This window comes from Antennarius striatus, chromosome 3, assembly GCF_040054535.1.
Source record: "Antennarius striatus isolate MH-2024 chromosome 3, ASM4005453v1, whole genome shotgun sequence".
NCBI lineage: Eukaryota > Metazoa > Chordata > Actinopteri > Lophiiformes > Antennariidae > Antennarius > Antennarius striatus.
In genome coordinates, this window is record NC_090778.1 from 17,586,399 (window position 1) to 17,603,529 (window position 17,131).

General features: G+C 37.9%; 2 protein-coding genes across 2 annotated transcripts in view; one reads left to right on the forward strand and one right to left on the reverse strand.

Moving 5' to 3' along the window:
• The window catches only part of vps13a (vacuolar protein sorting 13 homolog A), a 38,874-nt gene extending 29,512 nt beyond the window's left edge, over nucleotides 1-9,362 (forward strand). The window contains exons 57-76 of the mRNA XM_068309886.1: nucleotides 561-618; nucleotides 885-1,056; nucleotides 1,329-1,482; nucleotides 1,604-1,750; nucleotides 1,828-1,909; nucleotides 1,997-2,066; nucleotides 2,253-2,367; nucleotides 2,499-2,612; nucleotides 2,800-2,945; nucleotides 3,068-3,149; nucleotides 3,316-3,429; nucleotides 3,602-3,677; nucleotides 4,563-4,726; nucleotides 4,920-4,965; nucleotides 5,140-5,263; nucleotides 5,413-5,527; nucleotides 7,725-7,810; nucleotides 7,974-8,097; nucleotides 8,235-8,309; nucleotides 8,411-9,362. Coding sequence (XP_068165987.1) covers nucleotides 561-618; nucleotides 885-1,056; nucleotides 1,329-1,482; nucleotides 1,604-1,750; nucleotides 1,828-1,909; nucleotides 1,997-2,066; nucleotides 2,253-2,367; nucleotides 2,499-2,612; nucleotides 2,800-2,945; nucleotides 3,068-3,149; nucleotides 3,316-3,429; nucleotides 3,602-3,677; nucleotides 4,563-4,726; nucleotides 4,920-4,965; nucleotides 5,140-5,263; nucleotides 5,413-5,527; nucleotides 7,725-7,810; nucleotides 7,974-8,097; nucleotides 8,235-8,309; nucleotides 8,411-8,461 — 2,115 coding nt within the window. The 3' untranslated portion in view covers nucleotides 8,462-9,362. The remainder of the gene's footprint in view (nucleotides 1-560; nucleotides 619-884; nucleotides 1,057-1,328; nucleotides 1,483-1,603; nucleotides 1,751-1,827; nucleotides 1,910-1,996; nucleotides 2,067-2,252; nucleotides 2,368-2,498; nucleotides 2,613-2,799; nucleotides 2,946-3,067; nucleotides 3,150-3,315; nucleotides 3,430-3,601; nucleotides 3,678-4,562; nucleotides 4,727-4,919; nucleotides 4,966-5,139; nucleotides 5,264-5,412; nucleotides 5,528-7,724; nucleotides 7,811-7,973; nucleotides 8,098-8,234; nucleotides 8,310-8,410) is intronic.
• Nucleotides 9,363-9,673: 311 nt separating this feature from the next.
• gna14a (guanine nucleotide binding protein (G protein), alpha 14a) lies at nucleotides 9,674-16,277 on the reverse strand. The gene is made up of 7 exons (XM_068309888.1): nucleotides 16,035-16,277; nucleotides 13,004-13,188; nucleotides 12,305-12,459; nucleotides 11,330-11,458; nucleotides 11,114-11,243; nucleotides 10,876-11,029; nucleotides 9,674-10,311 (listed from the first exon to the last, which is right to left on the reverse strand). Exons 1-7 carry the CDS (start codon nucleotides 16,153-16,155, stop codon nucleotides 10,121-10,123), a joined length of 1,065 nt encoding a protein of 354 aa, XP_068165989.1. The 5' UTR covers nucleotides 16,156-16,277; the 3' UTR covers nucleotides 9,674-10,120.
• Nucleotides 16,278-17,131: the final 854 nt, after the last annotated feature.

The following is a 17,131-nucleotide window of genomic DNA, read 5'->3' on the forward strand; positions in this document are numbered from 1 at the left end:
ATCAGTGAATGCATTAGCTCACTCACGGAAACCTTCTTGCCTTGTCGAGAGTTGATAGGGCTTTGTCCTTGGCCTTCTTGGTCATAACACAAGGATGGCTGCCTTCAGTATTCAAATAGTTTTAAGCTAAAAATGTGTCTGATGTACAAAAAGAACTTTGAGACGTCACCTTCAGTATTCAAGTATGCTCATGACTTTTGCATATATTCATTACTCAAGTTATAAAGTGGAGAAATAAAAAGCAAAACGTGTGCTAGGAATGACTTGAAGTCTCTAATAGCTACCTGTCTCCATGATAATGTCTGTTGGTGCTGACATAATAGGTTTACTTATTTTTATTTAAGACCAGCAGCATAGTGGTGAAATGGATTCCAGACTTTCCAGACAGTGTGTGTTTGATGATGCTGCACACTCACACTGATGGATTTCATGAAGCATGGTTGCTCTAATGAATTCTTTTTATGCCATTCAAAGCCATAAATTACTATATTTTGAATATAATTATGAGATACCAAAAAGTTTTGTGTTATTATGTGGGTTTCTGTACTTGTGTTTTTTAGGACCTGCGTGAGAACTTGAACAATGAGGGGAAACTCTTTGTTATCTCCTTTTATGAAGGTAAAGTGCCAAGAGTTTCAAATTCAATTCATAAACCCAGCCCTCTTAGATCCATTCTGTGATTTCATTTTACACAATCTGTTATTAATTTCAGTGTACTTCAAATTTACGTGTTTGTTGACAATGCAGTAATAGTTATATAGCTGCTAAAACTGTGAGAAAATTTAATTTACAAACCAGACCAGTGATCTCTGGTATTCATTTTTCACTTTGGAGATAAATTACATTTTGAAATAGTTTGGTTTGGGTTTCTTCTTCGCCCATAGGCCTCCAGCGAGTTGTACTGTTCACAGAGGAACGGCGAATCTTCAAGCTGCTTTGTGAGAGTGAGAAAGCACAGCTGGCTGAACAGGAAATCATCTTGTCACTGCAGAACGTTGGTGTATCTCTGGTTAACAACAGCAGCAGTCAGGAGGTCTCTTATATTGGGATCACAAGGTCTGTAAACCAGCAACCTACATATTTGTACACAATTATAAAAAGCAGAAAACTTGATCAAGACCAAGCATTTTAGATACTATATACGAAAGATATTTTTCTAAAGATGATCCTCAATTGTATTAAAAGTCTGTTCCTTCAAGATAAAATCCTGCAGTTTTTAATTTTGTTGTTTTTTTTATCCAATCAATCATCCTGAAATGAAATGCCTGTGAACTTTTCAAATCTGTATGTGGTGATTTATTGCTCTTGTTTCTCATACCTTGCCATAGCTCTGATGTGGTGTGGGAAATAAAGCCTAAGAAGAAGGGTCGTTGGAAAACTCTGAGCACAAAAGACACTGAGATGCTCGAGAAGAGCTTCAAAGTGTACATCGAGTCTGGACCAGTTGACAACACCATTGTCGACCTGGAAAACAACTATCAGGTTAGAGGCTAAATATTTGTTTAGCTTTCCTGCTGTAACAGTCAGGAGTAGTTGATCTGTAATAGAAATGATCATTGGTCACAAGCCTCTCTGTTCAGTTTTGTTTGTGACTTTTGTGTAGGTGAGCTTTACTCCCAATGGCATTGATATGAGGATGCTGCAGCCATTGAACGCTCCTCTCAGGAGGCACTTCCTGCCTGGGGTTAAGGTGGAGTACAGCATCTCACCAAGACAGAGAGCCTACCGTGTCCAAATTCACCGCATTCAGGTGAGAGAAGTCAATTATAAGGGCAAAAACATAAACTTTACTTCCTCTAACATCAAACTTTGCATGCTATTGTACAGATCCAGAATCAGCTGCCAGGTGCCATCTTCCCCTTTGTTTTTTATCCAGTTAAACTTCCGAAATCCATCACTATGGATTCAGGTCTGTGTATCTTCGCTTTCGGCATCAGGTGCTGTTTATGTGCAGTGATTCAGACCATAATATGGTTTTATGTTCATTTCTGTGCAGAACCCAAACCTCTAACTGACATCAGCATTGTTACCAGAACAGCAGGGCACTCTGATATCACTCGCATCAAGTAAATGTTTTTTTTAATCAATTTGTTATTTTTCTGTTGAGATGTACGCTATCGTTTTTGCTGATTTTAGCATTCATTATATATACTTTCTGATCTGCCCCCTACAATCCCAGTGGAAACAGTTCTTGTTTTCCTTTGAGCCACATGCTAAGGTATAATCCTGCATCAACCATTTTCTCTTCTCAGATACTTCAAGGTGTTGATTCAAGAGATGGATCTGAAGGTTGATTTTGGTTTCCTGAATGCTATCATGGACCTGTTTACACTTGAGAATGCCAGCATCATGACCTCAGGACAGGAGGTCAGATACTTGCATACTCACAAATAACGCACCTGTTTTGTTCAGATTCTGGTTGACATAAGCTTTTGCTTACTTGGAGAATCATTGAGATTGATTATGACTTAAGTGACATTATGTATTCATTTCTTTAGGTGGAACTGTTTGAGAAGGATATAGAACATATGAAGACAGAACTAAACGATGGCTCTGCTGCTGACAACTCTCCTATCAGCCTGTATGAGTACTTCCACATTTCCCCCATCAAGGTTTGTAAATTGTACAACACCTCAAAAGATGCATAACTATAAATATTAACATTGAGACGTATCAAAAATCTATAGCCAAAGGAATGACTAAATTATACATCTGTCTGAATTTACTCACAGCAGAATCAGCCATACATAGTTTTTACTGTATTTATTTATATTCATGCAAAGTTATATTTTTTTACAGCTTCACCTGAGTTTCTCTCTGAGTACCGGAGGAGAAGATGGCATGAAGGAGAAAAGACAAACAGAGATCATTCCTGTCCAGTCCCTGAACTTGCTACTGAAGAGTATCGGTGCAACACTCACCGATGCGCAGGATGTTGTTTTCAAGTATGAACCTACTTGGGGTTCCAAATAGGCACCACAGTAATCACACATAGTAACATTTACTTTATTGATTTGTCAATTACTTGTTGAGGAATCTGTATTACTTTTTTCATTCTTTATTTTAGGTTGGCCTTCTTTGAATTGAATTTTCAGTTTTGCACCACCCAGCAGTTACAGTGGGAAGTCATCAGACATTACTCCAAGCAGGTAAGACACATGATCAGTGACAAAAGCATCATAAGTCAAAACTACATTGATTAGTTGGGTATTTCTCATTCACGTATGTAACCCTCAAGACAATAAAAATAAAACCTTAACCAACAAAGAGTTGGCTACGAGTCGGTTCACCAGTTTTTACATGTTCATGTTTCAGGCTATCAAACAGATGTATGTTCTGGTACTCGGCCTGGATGTACTCGGAAATCCTTTTGGACTGATCAGAGGCCTATCTGAGGGAGTGGAAGCCTTTTTCTATGAGCCTTATCAGGTATGATTGTAACACCCATTTTAAAGTCAACATTTATGTGCCACTCTGTCTTTGAATATGCTTAGGACTCCATAGATCTGTGTAAATATTTAAAGCAGAATGGCTGCTTAAGGCTCCACAAAGCTACTGGTATCGTGTTTTCAGTATTTAACTGTTATCTGTGGTTTTGCAGGGGGCCATCCAGGGGCCTGAGGAATTTGTTGAAGGAATGGCTCTTGGGGTGAAAGCTCTGGTGGGAGGAGCTGTTGGTAAGCATAGTGAACATAGGAAAACATTTATAATCACTGCCATGTACAGGTACGTTAGCAATGTATTCATCATTTGGTTAGGTTTTAATTGAGGTTGATGTAAACAACTCTTGAAGGTAAACCGAAATATTTTCTGTTCAATGAGAAAAGTTTGAGTTCTGTGTAAAATAAAGTCAGCTGCTCCTCAAACCTGAGGAAGCGTCTTGAGGCAAAACATCTTCAAGCTTTTCCTACCTGTCCAGCTAACTTTATTCAACACAGAGATCAACAATGACCTGGATGACTGAGAATCAATGGATCCATGTCTCTGTAAAAAGAAAGACCTTATACAGCTGTGGAAAAAATTAAGAGACTACTGCAAAAAAAACAAAAATTTTTCTGATTTTACTATTTATAGGAATGTGTTTTAGTAAAATATACTTCTTTTCATTCATTCAATTACTGCCAACATTTCTCTCAAATTCCAAAGAAAAATAATGGACATTATCACATTTATTTGCACAAATGGTCAAAATAACAAAAACGATGCCGTTTTCAGACCTTAAATTCCCAAACAAAACAAATTAACATTTATTTTTGAAAAATCACAACACTAATGCTTTAACTAATGAGGCGTGCTTGTGTTGGAATTCAGCAGACCTAGTGGAATGGCTGTTGTAGAGTTGCTGATTTCAGAAGAAAACTGAAGTGGTCTACAGTATTCATTTTTTCTAGAGCTGTATGTGTAGTGAATAATGGGTCCAGATCTTTGTTAAAAACTCATTAATTGTTATCTTGATTAAATTTGAATGCTAACAAAACAAAGGATTGAACAGATGAACATAGTAAATTGATTCACCCGACTAAGAAGAAGAAATGTTGGAGTTTATCCTTTTTCTCCTCCAGGGGGTATAGCTGGAGCAGCCTCAAGGATCACTGGTGCCATGGCGAAGGGCGTTGCTGCCATAACGATGGATGAGGAGTACCAGCAGAAGAGACGAGAGACTATGAACAGACAACCCAGTGGCCTAAAGGAGGGGTTGACCAGGGGTGGAAAGGGACTGGTGTCTGTACGTGTTCAGCTTGACTGACATAGCAGAAAAAAAACCCTGACGTGTTTTTAATGCAACAATATACCAGAATTAAATACTGTGATCTTTTTAACATATTAATATGAAATTATAATTTTCCTGGAAGAGGGTTTGCTGTCACCAATTCTTCCGTAAGGAGTGAACTGATAGCGATACTGTGCTTACCTTTCAGGGTTTTGTCAGTGGAATCACAGGGATTGTTACCAAACCTATTAAAGGTATGCTAAACCTGACCTGTGTTTCTATAATAGTGTTTGGCATGTGCGTGTATTAAAATCCAATCACGTAAATGTGCTGATATAAATTCGCACAATTAGGACTATGTAAGTACCAACTCTGCACCAGCCCTGTTTTCTTTTTTCATAAACAGGATAATTTTTGTTTGTTTGCAGGAGCCCAGAAGGAGGGCGCAGCAGGTTTTTTTAAAGGTGTAGGTAAAGGTCTGGTTGGTGCCATTGCCAGACCGACAGGAGGCATTATTGACATGGCCAGCAGTACTTTCCAGGGGATCAAGAGGTATGTTCCTTTCTGTGTATTTATTCCTATGGGTGTGATACAGCTCTCATGTCCTCATGTTTGAAGTTGTATACAGTATATGTGTATCTCTGTTTTGTGTGTGTGCAGGAATAAAATGACGATTCAACTGTGTCATGTCTCAAATTTAGGGCAGCAGAGACTTCACAAGATATTGAATCACTGCGTCCTCCTCGCTTCATCCACGAGGATGGTGTCATACGACCATATAAGGAGAAGGAGGGCTTCGGCAGTCAGATGCTCCAGGTGGGACAAAAACACAATTTGTTAATTTCACATAGTCTGACTTGCAAATAATGGTTGATATTCTTTATTTAGCTGAGATGAAGACATCTCCAACATGCTCTCAAAAACAGTTGCAGTGATTCACCATCTCACACACTTTGCACAAAGAAAGTCTTGCTCATGTTTCTTACTCCTGTACATCTTTACACATGTTAAACGTTTTAACATAGTCAGGGATGTTATTAGATTTTCCCTGTTTAAAGATCCATAGATGAGGGTTCAGTACACGTGTTTATGATTAATTCACCTGGGTGGATGTGTTTTATGTTGCTAAAAGGTAAGAAAAATACATTTTAGTTGTAACCACAAATACAGTTCTGCCTCTTTTAATTAATGAGCGATGGTTCACTTTTTGTCGGGACCTTATGTGGTTGTTGTGCTGGATGGAGTTGGTGCAATCTTTTGATTCTGATGCTTAGGTCAGAACTAAACATTGATTTTTGACAAAGATGTCTGTAGAATTCTGCCTTCGATTTGCAGAAAAGGGGAAAAAACATAGTAATTGTTAGTTAGATGTTGTGCTTCTGCTTCAGTTCCATAAATCTAAGGTCTACTGAAGGGTTTAAGACCATTCTCCCAAAAACTATTCCTTTTTGAAATATGGCGAGTCCTGTTCAAGTCATCAATATGAAATTGCCCAGGTTACAATTTTTTTTTTGGATACTCTGAAGGCCCTGATTATTGACTTCATCATATCATTTCCAAACCCTTCAGTTATCTGTCATATCCTGAGTAGAAGAAACATCTGCATCTTTTTCCCCTAAATCACTCACCTGTCTGTCACCAGTTTTAGACCTACTGATGGCTAGATTTGTTAGAATATTACAATGCTACATATCAGGCTTGTTTTTATTGTAAAAAAAAATACAGTAGAAAATCTTTGTTTTTACAAAAATATGAAAAAATATAATGTGAAGTAGAGGCTTCTTTAGTTTCTCTGGTGCTCTTTACTTGTGATAGCTTTATTATTATTATTGAAAGGTCATGGAAAACTGAAACTTTGCAGCAGGTGGAGATGTGTTTATTTGAAAATCCCAAGTGTGATTGATTTGGTTAGATTAGACTGAACTGAAAATGTATTTCTCTGACTGAAACCCAAACCAGTCCTGACTGCACACGGCAGTGAGGCTTTAGAGTCGATCCGCAGAGAACAGCAGCTCTGTGGGTACGATCAAGTCTGTGCTCTGCTCTGACCTTGACTGTTCTCTCTTGCCATGTCCACAGAGGAGAGTGTTCTACATTGAATGCAGTAGAAGTGACTCAGAGGATGAGGGGCATGACGAAAACTGACAGCTTTAGTGTAGACTTTGTGTGTGTGTGTGTGTGTGTGTGTGTGTGTGTGTGTGTGTGTGTGTGCGCGCATGCTTTCTGCAAGTTCACTTTTGAAAGATTTGTAGAAGTTTGAGTAATTGAACAATTGATGATGTGTGGAGCTTGACGGATGAGGCTGCGTTCTCAGGTATCTTCTGAAAATTGAATCTTTGTCTGAGGTTATTAAATACCCAGTTTTGATTCCTTGCCCTTCACAACTGGTTGGTGAACCAGTTCTGCTCCAGTGTTCTGCGTACACAAGTGTGATTTGGAAGTGTGAAGCTTCTAGTGTTCACACAAAATGTTTTGTTGTTGTTGTTTTTTGAAAGGGTTGGAAATATAATTTCTTCTATCAAATTTTTAGTTGTAAATTGTTTTGGAGCCAGTTTAGTCATATTTCAGTTTTCTGTTGGCTTTATATGTTAATTTTAAAGAATTAAGATAGAAAAATATACATATTTTAACTTAATGTGTGTTTTCTTCATTGTTCGTATCTTTCATTATTCATTTATTTTATTTTCTCACAAGCCTTTGAAGAAACCTTTTATTTCATTGTTTCTCCTTCACTGAAATCTTCCCATAGTCATAATTTGAATGTAAAGTTTTTGTTTCATCATTCTGTCATTCACTCTCCTGCCCACTTGTTCCCAATAAATGATCACTTTTTAAACTTCCACCTGCCATTGTCTTGGTTTCTTCCCACCTTTCCTTACCACTCTGGCATTTTTCACCTCCATGAGAATGACACTTTATACAGGTATTTATTTCTATTTATAGAGGAGCACGGTTGCAGGTCATTATAGTGTGCAGTCATTTGAAAATGTGTTTTAACTTTGTCTTTCCTCAGAAAATTGAGAATGGACGTTTTTCCAGGCACAGATACTTTGCTCATGCCATGGTCAACGATTCAGATTTACTCATGATCACCAAGAGGTTAGTGCTTCTGGCTGCTGAAAAAAGCCTTTTGACTCCATTAACACATTCAAGATAGAGTTGTGTCCATTTTTCACCAACCTTTAACGTCCAATATTTCACTCACATTGTGTATCTTATGCTTTATCTTTTTTTAGCAATTTTTTTGTGGTTTCTTTTTCAGGGGAATCTTTTTTGTGACCAAAGGCACGTTTGGTCAGCTGACTTGTGAGTGGCAGTATCTGTTCGAAGAGTTCACCAAGGATCCAATGATTGTAGAGAACCGCCGACTTCGCATCGAGGCCAAGGTGCACGTCTCATGATTAGTTTCAAGAGCTATCTTTTCCCCTGATATTAAAGGCAAAATTGTTTTTAAGAATTACAGATTTTTTAAAAAAGTGTTATCCAAATTAGTGCTCTAAATACCTTGTCTCTTGCACTGAAGGAAAGAGTTAAGTCTGTGTTCCATGCTAAGGAGTTTGGGAAGATCATAAACTTCAAAAATCCTGAGATTGCCACAGTAAGTACAATTCATGCATTATGAATTTATTTTATCCAAGCTGCAGCCTCTGTTTGTGATTGTGCTAAAATTAATTCTGGCTGTTTTTTATTTATTTTCAGTGGGTTCTTGCCAAACTGGAAGATGCAAGAGAGATTTTGCCAAAATACTAACCTATCAAAAGGGAAAAATTACATAAATAACCTACATGCACATCAAAATCTGTGTGCCAGTGCCTTTGCTCTTAACTGCATGCTAATTCTGTTTACCTCCAGGTGTGAGTAGTGGTTAAAACATCTCTGCCGAGGGTGAAAGGCTCCGTTCATATGTGTGCATGCTATTGAAGTGCTATAAACGGATGGCTGACTCAGTGAAGCTCGGAACGCGTTGAACCAAATTTTGTCTTGTTTCTTCGCTGTTGTTGCCGTCCTCCTTTTGCACACATTCAGTTTTCAGATCTTTCTCTTCAAGACTGCCTGTTCATGAAACACTGCTGAATTTGGATGATTCACAAAGACAGTTATCTTTTAATTTTTGATATTCATTCCAATATACATCCAAGGCTAATTTTATATAGTTATACTGAACACATTTCAAGTCCTGATCGGCTCTATTAGCAGCACTGATTCAGCGTATCAGCTATTATTGTAGCCAAATTCACTATAATCGATGTAGCACATTTAGTGTGGTGCACTGTTAATTATAATGAATTATGTAAAGGGAAACTAATCTGAATTTTCTTTATTAATGAATAATTGTTACTCAAAATGTACCATTTTGAAACCTGTCTATTTTTATTTAATTTCTATTTCTGTGTGCGTTTCTGCAACTGAAGACTGTTCAGAGTGTGATGTAGAGACGCATGCTATTTTTATACCGCTAAATCTGCTGTATATTAATCAAATCTAATATCCTGTCTGTATATACATACATCCATGACACGTAGGTCTGTATTGTGATGTTACAAAGTAAATATTGCACTTTTATGTTTTTGTACCACACATATGCAATGCCAATTATGATGATGGGTTATGCAGAGAAAAATATATTTAAAAGAATGAATGCTAAATATTATCAGCTGTTTACTCAGATGTTTATTTCAAAGGTTTGCTTTTGGTTTGGGTGCATAACTGTTTATTCTAATATTTTGTTGCTAAAGTTTGTCAAGGATGATGCTTTGGGGAGCAGAATGTTTCCTGCAGTCACATCATTTTATTGTCTCCATCATTTTACAAATCAAAAATAAAATTTATTTAAAATTCCAGGGTCCTTTAGTATATTCTATGTAGAATAAATAATCACACTCTTTGTTACATAACCTTTATTGTGTACTACAAGAATATTTCCATTAGCACTGACAAAAAGTTGTAGAGTAGGCTTCTTGGGTTATTTACATCTAAAACAAACTCAGCTTTAGCTGAATATCCTAAATAAATAGGGCACTTGCAGGCAAAAGGAGACAAGAAAATCTTTTCTAGCTATTATAAGACAAAATTCAGGACAAAAGAAAATCAGTAAAACAGTCATTTCACATTAGAAGTAATAATTAGCCCACACAAAAGGTCAGTAACATCACTTCATCAGTTTTTATATTCTGGTTTCTGCTGTGCATTTCTCTGAAAGATGGAAACTAAACTAAGAAAAACTTGTCTTGACAAAGAGATTGCACTGTATCCTCTGTAATGTTCATTTTCTCTGTACCTACACTTTTATGGGCACTCAGTGGTTGGAGGGAACTATTTAGCCTGTTCAGACCTCCGAGGAAAAGCGCTACAGTTTTCTCTAGGTCTTATATCAGAGCATTCCTCCTGTATCTGTCTTCTTGTTCCGGTCTACACCAGATTGAATTCCTTCAAGTTGTGTCTGAGGATGGTGTCTTTCACAGCCACAAAGACGAAGCGGATGTTCTCTGTGTCTGTTGCACATGTGAAGTGAGAATACAGCGTCTTCTCCTTGTCCGGGTTTTGTTCTTGATACATTTTCAGGATGAATTCTTGAGCTGCTTTCTGATCCTGCTGAGGTCCTGCAATTTAGGGTTGACATTACATCAGCTTATTTTAGACACATAAAACATTAATATTTCATATTTAAAAAAAAATCAACAAATGTCTGTTCTGCAAAGATTCTCATGTCAAGAGAAAAATGATTAATAAGGATGCTGGTGTAGGTTTGTTTGCACAAAATGTAAAAAAAAAAATGTATTATGAAAACCTATGAAGGTACGCCTACATAAATGAATAGAACAGTCCTTCAAATCTGAAGGATGTTGTTTATTGAACTGAATTGCATTATATAGAGCAGTATTTTAATTATTCAGTCCACAACCTGTGATATACAGTAAATGAGTTGGATATAATAATGCAAGATACAATTCCCCTTGTTAGATTCCCAGTGCTAGAACTGAGACACTTAAATTTGATGCTCCAAACTCAAACCTCAGGTGGTTCTTGCACACTAAACGTTCAAGCCAAATGCCGAAACAGCTTCACCTGGGTACACTGTGCATTATTAAAACGTAACTGCATGGTACGTATATTAAAGATCTACATATGACTTATGAGTAGGTGTGTTGCTCCAACAAACTGACCTGTGAACGCAGGGAAATAAGTGGCTAAATGAGAGTACATGATCTTCTCCTCGATGATGTCGGTCTTATTGAGGAAAAGTATGACAGAAGATTTCTGGAACCAGGGATATGTTATAATGGTTTTGAACAGGGCCAAGCTCTCCTCCATACGGTTCTGCAATGAAATAGCAGCACAGAAAGAAGACAGTTTGAGGGCTCAAAGCCTAGAGCATGATGAGCTGTGGAGCTGAAGTCTCACCTCATTGTCGCACTCTGCCAGAACCTGGTCGTACTCGCTGAGCGCCACCAGGAAAATAATGGAGGTGACGTTCTCAAAGCAGTGGATCCACTTCCTCCTCTCTGACCTTTGACCCCCCACATCCACCATCCTGCAGTAGCAATTAATCCCAGCAACAACAGAAAAATTATGCTACATGCCAGAATAAGTATAAGTCCCTGATTTGTCACATCTCACCTAAAGATGACATTCTCCATGTCAAATGGGTATTCTATGATGCCTGTGGTAGGCACTCGAACTCGAAGGATGTCCTGCAGGTCAGGTAAATATGAAGGTTGTGAAATTCGATCCAGGTTAGTGAGATAGCTGGAAAAAAAGGAAAAGGAAATGCAAATCTAAATAACAGCCTCAAGAAAAATTTAGGGCTATAACAAGTAGAATCCATGCTTACTTAGACACGACCTAGAGTATTAGTATTTATTTGTAATATCTAAATTTAAAAGGGTCACTGCAGAGCAGAGGAAGAAATGAGGTATATTTTATCTTGAAATGCTATAAATAACAAAATCATCCTAGAAAATTTTTTTGATATCCTGTCCACTCATCTTGATCACCAGTAGCTTCACAGAAATCAGGTCATTCGTGATGGTAATACTATTTTTTTGTTCCAATATTAGCTCATTGCATTGTCATTTTGTGATTACTCAGTGAAATGAGTCCACAGTTGCTGTAAAAACAGATTCCAGCAATCCTAAAACAATACTCAAAAATACAGTCTCTAGTTAGTTTTTCTGCTATGTTTAGTAAGTAATCTTCTCATTCTTTTCAATTTTATTTTAAAATGTCATGGTCTAAATATTGCCAAGACAAATTGGGTGATGGAATACTTAATTCTCTATTTCCTTATTTATGTATTGGTATTATGTCATTGATTTTAATTCACAACTGTTTGAATAAGTGCAATTTAGTTTGGATAAGAAATTTGTTGCTAAAACAAATTATGCAAACCTATTATCCTCACCGATTTTCAGTGGTTGCCATAGACGTGCCTGTTAAATGCAGTGCAATATTTAGCCTCTCAATAAACTCTGATAGTGCAAGGATTACGTTTTACAGAGAAATTACAGACAATCTATAGAGATACTTTCTTCTGTGGTAACATTTAGCGGAGCTGAAGAGATTGTTACTGTGTGTATTGTCTCTATGGCTCACTATTTGGTGGAGTCAGACAGCTGGTATTCCCGGCGTCGGTCATAGCACTCCTGTATCCCTGGATCGTTCCATAGACTGCTGATGGCTGCTGCCAGGGTTTCCTCGAAATCCTCCACCTTATCCACTTCCACATCCAGCACGGAGTTTGCATGGCTCTGTGGACCCAGAGACGAACATGGAGACAATTAGAAAAAGGTCCATCTATCATATCTCTAATTTCTTGTAATTCATGGAAATTGACCAATGAGAGGAGAGAAGTAGAAGGCTGGTTTAGATTCGCTGCAGATGTACTGTGTGTCCAGAGCAGCAGAATCCCTCTGTACTCTGTACACAATCTCAATAGTTTGATTTAAGGGCTTTATTTGTGAGGGTTTTGTTATGTTGATTTCATTTTACATGACGTACAAGTTGTATTTCAGGTTCATATTCAAGTATTTCTTTCGAAAATTTTGTGTAAAAACAACCCATTGTACTTTGTTTTTGTTTTTCAAAATTTGATTTGCAATTTTTTTGGGAGCCAATGTCAAATCAATTTTACTAATTTGGTCCTGTGTCAGTTTTATATTTTGGTGATTTAAAAAAAAAGTCCGATTTTCTACTAAAAAAAAAAACCCACTGTAGAAATAAAGAAGAAAAGCAAAAGTCTAAATGTAGTCCATATTCAAAAGTGGCAAATGGAGCAGACCCAATGTGACTCACTTGGTTCTGAGGATCACAGAATGATATGTTAAGGCTCTCCATGGCTCGGACCATCGTCTGCATGGACGTGTAGATGTTCTGGTAAACCAGCTTGGCGTAGTTCCTCTTGTCCTCATCTGTGTATCCACCTCCGTGGATGATTCTCATTTGTTTGATGAATGTACTCTTTCCACTCTCTCCAGTACCTGTTGGACACAGTTGGGATTTATTCCATATCATTTTACATTATTTATATATTTCCGTATTTACTATGCGTAACATGCTATTAAATAACCTGCAGGAGAAACATCTTCTGTTTGTGAGGGGAGGTAGGGATGTACACTTACGTATACCTATTATTAGAAATGTTTACTGTTAAAAAAGGATTACTCATGCATGCAGTTTAACTGTTTTTATTGTGACATCATACAAACGCCTCCTATATGTGTTCAAATTTATCTGGATCTGAACAATCTCAAAAGTGTAAAGTATCTTTTTTTTTAAATATATATTTAAATTGAATCATCAGTGAACTGCTGAAACCTTCATGTAAATGTAGATCAAGAAGTTGTCTATATGTCAAAGTGTTTACATCCTGTAAATGCATTTTATCACGTCTCTGGTATTCCTCAAGTCCTACAGCACCAGCTCCTTATGTCTCATTCAGACCACAGGCTGCTGGATCTATTTGTTTAACAAATACATGTTTGTTAGCATACTTGAGTATTATTGTCAAGTCTGCTTGAGTGTGTTTGTCTGCAGTCTCAATAAAGGTGTTAATGTGATGACATGTTTCCTGTCTGTTTTGCATGACATCATGAATGCTTGAGTCCCTCCATCTCAGAAAACCGGGGCTTAGGCAAAGTTTCCACATTTGAATTAAGCTTTTTTACAAGTCAAGTTTCTAGGCTATAGAGAGGGATTCGGTGAAGAAGGGCAGATTAACGATGAGGGAGGCAAATGAGTAAACAAGTAACAAGGAGAGAAAGTAAAACTGAGTTTGATGAGTTTTAAGTCCTTCAGAAAGAGAGTGGGCCTTTAATGAGCTGGGAGGCATCACTTATCAATGGAGCCATGCTCCGTCTTCAAAGTAAATTTCTAGCACCCAAATAAATGTAACACATGTAGCCTGATCATATGATTCCTTGACCATGAGAAGCTTTCTTTAGGAGCATAGTGGAATAATTATTAGTTTAATGGTTATTAGAGTAAAAAACATTTCATCAGTGGAGATTTTCTTGAGGATGTACCTTATTAACAGCTAACTAAGTCGGCGTAGTTTCAACTACAATTTGATCTTAGTTGCAGGTCTGTATTATTTGGTTTCTCAAAGTGAAGAATATTCCGTGAGTCAAAGATAACACTGAACATGAAAAACATCCATCCATCCATTTTTTTGTACATGAGGCGATCATAATCGTGAATGAAAAACACGTTTTGTATATATGACACACAGAAATGCAAAAGCACAAATCTATATTAAATGGGTTTTATAATGACTTTTGTTCAGCCACTGGGAGAAACACTCTTTCTTTTGGAACACTCCGTGAAAACATAACAGGCAAACCTCACACTGCTTTTGCATCTGTTTTGTATGAGGTGTACCTTCATCAGCTAGTTATGGTTTTCAAATCCACTTCTGACTGAGGCCCATGCATCACTACACCGCTGTGTTCAAGGCTATCTTGATCTTCGATGCTACAGGGAAACACCAAGTTTCTATATTCACAACATGAATCAGGGTCTCAACAGCTTTAGAAGTGGACAAAGAAAACAGAAACATGAGGATGTCTCAATCCTTTGAACCCTTACTCACTTAGTCTCTTTGCTGAAGTGCCTTTGAGCAACTCGGTGAGCTCATTGTCTATGAGCTCTGAGTGAACATCCCTTGTTATGGGTGCACGAGGCAGCGGTTACAAACACATTGAGCCAACGTCAGGGACTAAATTTTGAACTGTCTTATCTTTTTTTTTCATGTGCCTGATAGATCAGGTAGACATTAGGATCGGCAAGTCTGCTTAGCACGGAAAATCCACCGGTTCTCAACACATCTGATCTGAAGTTGTCCCCGATAACTGATTGACCCCTCGTTTTCGACACCAGGAATATACACCACAACCCTAAATAACCCTACAGTGCTGATGTCACCACAGGGATGTTACTCATGTCTGTTTCATGTCACATGAACTAAAACCACCCACTTCATTGGCCATGAAGACCGATTCATCCAGTTTACCACCAGTAGTTCATGAGCTGTCATATCATTGCTCACAGACGTCTGTGTGGACTTCCACTTAGTGGTGGAACATCAGGAGTTATCCGTTCCTGGGTCAGGTGATCCAGATATGTGAGCTGATTGGCCTGCACATTCCATTTAGGCATATTTCCTCACCCAACCAACATCATAATATTTGTTACAATTTTCTCCGGGATTAATAAAGTACTGTATCTATCTATCTATCTATCTATCTATCTATCTATCTATCTATCTATCTATCTATCTATCTATCTATCTATCTATCTATCTCTATCTGTCTCTTTAAAAAGTAAACAAAAAACACAATTCTGAATATGACCCTAATTCATAAACTATACATTGTTTCAATATCCTGTGTTGTTGTTTTATTTATTGCGTTTTCTGTTGTTTATTGTGGATTTTTGTTACGAAGGATCACATTGGAAATAAGCATGTAATCCTCGGCATCTAATTTTTTGTATGTACTATACATAAATGATTTTTTTTAACCAAAAAAAATTGAATTCTTCAAAACCTTTTCACTATTATTTTTATAGAGATCTTTGTTTGGAAATGGATAACGAAAAAAAACCCTAAATTGTTCCAAATACATAATGGCTGGAGTTTGATTTAATGTGTTTCTTTGAACTCATTTTAAATACACATTAACGTCAGAACGTCTTTTGCTGAAGGTTTTGAACAGCTGATTAGACTTGTGTCCATTAATAAAACTTGATCATTTAAATCGCGTCATCGGCTGTGGGACAGCGGCCCCTGAGGGCCCAGGGGGCCCGGGTCGCTCCAGGTGATGCTCACCCAACAGCAGCAGCTTCAGCTCCCTGCGGGAGTCCTTCTTGTCTTTGCGCAGCTGCTTCTCGATCTCCTCGCTGATCCTCTGGTTCTCCCGGTCCTCCGCCGACATGCAGCATCCCGCCATCCTTCAAACCGAGCTGACGACGTCAAAAAAAAAAAGAGGCTATCCGCTGGTCACCCTCTTCTCGTTTCACAAAGTCAAAGAGGAGGGGGACGCACAGTGCATCGTTAAAAGTGATGTCCTGTTTGTTTTTCTTCCTCTTTGAACGATAAAAAAAAAAAGTACATAGAAGGAAAATTAGATTTTAATATTTAAATATTCCGCTGTTAGAACAGAGAATGACTGTAAGTATGAAGTTGCGCTCTTGTGGTCCTCTCTGACCCGCTGCGATAAGATGCTGCGGTTTGTCTGGAGCAAGTGGACACTTGATGAACCCTCCAGGCTCATCCCGGGCGGGCGGGGCAGCGGCTGCACACAAGACAAGACAGCTGAAGTGGGAAGTAAAGTTCCACAGAAATAAAGGTGGCGTTGTCTTTATCTCCCAGACAAGCCTGTGGCACGACGAGCGAACGCCTGGTCAGTCCTCCGCGGTGCTTCCGACTGCCTCCAGACGCACCAGGGACCTACAGTTCTTCAATTTCAGCGCCTCTCCAGGGTTTATGGGAATTTTTCGCATCTTAGTTTCAGCATGACATGTGACTGACTGGAGGTTTAGAGCGTTTCTGGAAAATATTACAACTGTTCTTAAAAATTAATTTCATTTTCCGTGTAACTAACACTCTACGCTTGATGTAAAATTATTGGATTATTTCAACTTCTGTGCGTTTCATGTAACACTTTTTTTTTTTTTAACAGGAAATAAAAGAAAGCAGAAAGGAGCGACCATACATTTATCAGGCAAATACACTGATCAGATGGCAAACTGTCTGTTTTCTATGTTCAAAATAATAAACTAAAAAAAGTGCACAAAATTTAGTTATCAGTTATCCCTGAGAAATGGTTCCATGAACTGAGCGTGAGTAATGCACTCATTATTCTGAAACTCAAAAAATGAGAGAAAACAATGTAAATGAGTGGCAAAAATTTTCAACCACATGCA